The sequence below is a fragment of the Cryptomeria japonica genome, chromosome 10 (genome assembly GCF_030272615.1).
Source record: "Cryptomeria japonica chromosome 10, Sugi_1.0, whole genome shotgun sequence".
NCBI classification, from domain to species: domain Eukaryota; kingdom Viridiplantae; phylum Streptophyta; class Pinopsida; order Cupressales; family Cupressaceae; genus Cryptomeria; species Cryptomeria japonica.
The window spans coordinates 842,644,872-842,649,936 of NC_081414.1; the positions used below are offsets into that span (position 1 = coordinate 842,644,872).

At 38.1% G+C, this 5,065-nt stretch overlaps 1 protein-coding gene across 1 annotated transcript; it reads left to right on the plus strand.

The window, feature by feature from the left end:
• The first annotated feature begins 243 nt into the window (after window positions 1-243).
• Window positions 244-1,321, plus strand: LOC131859331 (uncharacterized). The gene is made up of 2 exons (XM_059212945.1): window positions 244-391; window positions 564-1,321. Exons 1-2 carry the CDS (start codon window positions 244-246, stop codon window positions 1,319-1,321), a joined length of 906 nt encoding a protein of 301 aa, XP_059068928.1.
• The last annotated feature ends 3,744 nt before the right edge of the window (window positions 1,322-5,065 follow it).

The following is a 5,065-nucleotide window of genomic DNA, read 5'->3' on the forward strand; positions in this document are numbered from 1 at the left end:
GAGAAAAGGTAGGAGATTTTCTCTTGAAAAGAAGGGTCCAGGGGGTACATATGTGAAAATGGAAAGATGTAGAAATCTTCCATTGCCAGCAAATCAAAAAGATCTATTAAAGACGATCATGCAGGAGTACACACCTATACTGTCCAATAAGGAAGACACTATAAGATGGTGTGGTTCAAAATCGGGGCAGTACTCGGTCAAGATTGGTTATAGCATTCTTGACAAAATGGAAGAAAGAAAGGAATGGCCAATAAAACTTATGTGGAGCTCCCCAATTCTCCCAAAAGTAGGAGCCTTCGCGTGGTTGGCTCTGAAAAAGCACATCTTGACAGGGGAAAGATTGTGCAGACTGGGCTTCTTGGGCCCTTTCAGATGCATAATGTGCAAGAAGGTAGAGGAATCCCTGGATCACCTGCTTCTACAATGTGAGGAAGCGCAGAAGGTATGGAGCTTCCTTTTAGGGAAGCTAGGATGGATGGTCCCTCTTCCTAATACAATCCTTGACCTTTTCTTCAGCTAGAATATACCAAGCTGTAGGTCTATTTTTTCGAGTTTATGGTTAGTGGTGCCATCCCTTGTTGTATGGGAGATTTGGAAGGAGAGAAACAGAAGGATATTCCAAGAAAAAGAAGAATCAATGGAGAGTTTGTTGTTAAGAGTTGAAAGAGCGATAGCTGAATCAGTATTAGTGGCAGCAAGAAACCATAATCTGGCCAAATACCCCTACACTAGTGAGGATGAAGATATTCAAGCTAATTGGCCTCTTGTGAATTGTCAACCCATTAATGGGCCCCTGCGGGTTAATCCCCCTTTAGAAAAAGAGGAGGTTACATGGGAACCGCCAAGCAAGGAATGGATAAAAATAAACTTTGATGGGGCATCTAGGGGAAACCCGGAAACCTCAAGAGTGGGAGTAGTTGTGAGAAATGATAAAGGGGTCATCCTTTTCAAGGGTGCACAACGACTGCAGGATGGAACAAATAATGAAGCAGAGGTACAGGCGGCACTTATGGCAACTGAATTGGCTATAAACATGAAAATCCCAAAGTTGCACCTGGAAGGAGATTCCCAAGTGATCATCAATGCAATTGCTAAGGGCAATACCCCATCTTGGAAATTATCCCATTGGGTGGAGATCATTCGAGAAAAACTCAACCTCTTTGAGGAGTTTTGGGTCTCCCATGTCAAGCGAGGTGCCAATGCAGTGGCAGACCTTCTCTCCAACATTGGATGTGACATGACAAGCCAAGTGGCCAAGTGGTGGAAGGGAGATGGCAGAGTGTGGAAGTGGATTTCATGCAGTCCTAGAAGCATGAAATAATCAATATGCACACAAGGCAGCCCGCAATGACATGTACGCCCTCTCAAAGGCACTCCAGTTAATGAGGTAGTTACCGAGTGCAGAGTGTCTGTTCGAGATGATGGCGAAGGGCAACAAATCTACTGCGAAATCTCATTCCTTTTATATCATTGATTATGCATTTATGACCCATCGCAAACGACGGTGGAGGATTACTACTCTAGTTTGTGAGCGAAGTATTATCAAATAATCTGATTAATGAGAGTTTTTATGTCATTTGCATTGTAGTGTTTGGAGATAACAGTTTTGCGCAGGTTCAATGGAGGCAAATTTTACTCTGAGAACCAAGAAGAAATTGGTTCCTTTTCTGGGGACGGTGTCGGATAAAAGAATGCAAGGACTCTTCAAATACAAAGAAGAGAAACTATGGAGTGCAGCGTGTCTAATGTTGGGGGAGGAGTTGTCACACATTCACTTCCAGTACAAGATGAATATGGAGGTTTACTCCTTGATTATGGCCTGGGCATGCGAATTTGAAATAGAGGTAGACAAAATAAAGTTCACGATGACAAAGTTGATTGACGGGGACTATCTGATCAACCTTGACTCCATTTTGGAGTGGGTTGTCCCTTAGACAAGAATCCACATTCATGAGGGAGATGTTGAGGAGGAGATATTACCCCTTGTTCGAGGGCCAGAAAACCGAATAAAGGAACAATGTCGTGAGCAAGATCACATAGGTTGGGAAGCCATGAAGCTCTGCATCAAGCTAATCAGAATAGATGAAGTTTTGAAAGCCCTCAAGGTGGTGCTGCGTATGGAGGTTGGGAGAGAATTGCGAGACCAATTTGAGGAAGGGCGGGCGGTCCAGTTTTTAGCAAGTCTAGAAGGAGACCTTGATTTCGGGAGTTTGGATTGCATCTCAAAAATGAAGACTGAAGCAACAAAAGGAAAAGCACTGGCAGATATTGCGGATGAGGAGGAGAAGCAAACGAACCAGAGCGATATCGACTGAGCGGCAACGGGTCTATAAATTTGTTTTGCTCTACTTCTACTGCTGGTTTTTTTAAAAAAAGTATATTTTATGGATGACTGTAATATTTTAGTGCAGAGATGCATAGTATTGGTGTCTCATTTCCTTGTTCTTAGCTTTGAATGTTTTCCATAGTAGGTTAGGACTATTAGTTTTTTGGGCCGATGTTTAAATCTAGTAGGGCCTCGGATGATTGTATCTCCTTTTTGGAATCAATATACCACAAAAATTACCGATCAAAAAAAAAAAAAAAATATTAAAGTATAACATTCTATATACGATTTTTAAATATATTTTAGTATTTGTCCTCCATCTCCTATAATAAAATTAGTTTCCAACTTATATATATATATATATCGTCTCCAAATACTAATCTTTTTGAAAGTGATAGGCTATTAATTACGTCGAGAGGCATTCCTACAGTCGTAGTAGGGGGGGAGTGAAGGCATCCGTGTATACACTAAAGAAAATAGAAACCTTGGCCATGCATTGTAACCGCTCCAAGTATGTGTGGACCGTTAAAGAAAATGGTAGATGTAAACGTTCAGGTTGCGATTGCCATTCCTCTCCAATGCATGAACGTTACTGTAAATGTTCAGGTTGCGATTGCCATTCTGCTTCAATGTAACGCAATGTAATGTTACTGCATGCTACCCTTCATGCTATATAATAATCCTCCCGAGAAGAGAGAAAAAAGGTTTTTGATCCTAGCACCAAAACAACAAGCTTTCAGGTAAGCGAATCCAGCCTTGTTATTGTCTTCAACACTGATTGCTACATATTGAGATCTCTGCATATTGATACTAATCAAAGCTTTAATCATTCTTCATTGGTTCATAAGCATTTTTCTAGAGAATAGATAATACTGATTTAAATTTATGAAATGGCTTTGATATCATAGTCATTTTTCTTCAATCGGCTGTCTCAATAGACCATAGACTTATCGCCACCTTTGTCTTCATCAATCGCTGCCCTTGATTGATCTAGAGGACTGGTAATTGCTCTACATCACCGGAAAAGAAATCATCTTCAGTCGCTAAAATACCAGGTTGGGAGTTGTGTATTTTGTTAATTAAAAGCTCTGTAGAAATTGATGGATGCAAGACTCTATAGGACTTCGTTGCCTTATGTTTCCTTTGGATCTCTCTGTATTTCTTTGTGCATTATTCTTGCATTTGTGATTTCCTTTAAGGCATGTGTTCGATGCTTTTGGTTTCGCTATCGAATCCTTGCTCTGCTTATGCTACTCCTTATCAAATTACCGTATTGGTATTCGTTACTTCATGATTTTCTTTCTGTAGCCTTCGTTAGAATCTCTTAGTCTGGACAGATATATAGCAGATATAGCCTTCGTTAGAATCTCTCTGTTTGGACAGATATATATGGATAAAACAATATTGCTATTCAATATATATTGTAGACGTATAAAGATGACCATATTCCTAAATGAATATTTTATGTTCATTTCTCTATTTAATTAAATCTAATTTAATTAAATAATCCGCATTCCTCTATTTAATTAAGTAAATTACTCAATTAAATTCACTATACCTCTTTAATAGAATAAATTATTTTATTCAATTAAATCCCCTATCCACTTTTTAATTAAATTCAAATTTAATTAAAATGGTTATCCTAAATTAAATAAATCTAATTTATTTAATTACAACCAAATTGAATTAAATTCAATTAAAACCTATTTTCCCTCACCCACTTGCAAGATCCTACACCTCCCACTTGCATCCTAACCCTCTTTCTAACCTCTTCTAGATTCTTCTAAACCTAATTAATTAACTCAAACCCATCCATTATCCCTTTTCCCTAAATTTGAGGAAGTCACTTCTCAAATTTAGAGTAAAGTCTTCAAAATACATTAAAGCCTTTATCCATTCAACAAGCTAACTTGTTGAATGCCCCAAAATTTGGAAGGACTCTTACAAAGGTATCCCCAAAGTCTTCATAACCATTAATGGTTAACTCAACCCTCTTACATGGTTAAAAAAATTCCATAAACTCAACCTTCATCTAACCCAAGGGTCTCATCAAGCATTTATTGCTTTGACCATGGTTATCCTTAAACCTTTGCACAAGAGTTTATCCTTTGGGTAAAAGCTTTATCTAATGGATAACCTTAACTTAACCTTAACCCTTAAACCCTAGGGTAACCATGAGGTCTTCTCAAGCATTTAATGCTTCTTACACCTCCTCTCAACCAACCTTATGTTGACAATTGTCACCATTTCATTGGTGCCAATTACAAACATGGATTCCCAACTTTCAAACTTGGCCCTTGATTGCCTCTTTCAATCCTGACCATCCATTGCCCTGTTTTTGCTATAAATAGAGCTCTCATTCCTCCATTTTTCATATCCAAGTCTTTAGCATCACACTTATATTTAAATTCATTCAAGCTTTCATATCTCATTTTATGCTCATCATTTAGCTTCCTTTTTAAACAAGAATTAATCTAAATATGCTAATTTAGAGTATGTTCCTTATCATTTATCTTAAATCATGAACTAATATAGTATGCTAGGATAGTATTGTTTACTAATCTTGTCATCTTATAACTAGTTTATTGCATTTATAGCATCATATATAGCTTAGGATGCATCTCAAATTAAATCAACAAAAGCATCCCGCATTCTTACATTTGCCATCCCTAAACCATTTTGCTCAGTGATCTGAGAGCAAAAACATTGGTTTGAGGGACCATGTAAGATAGAGAACCA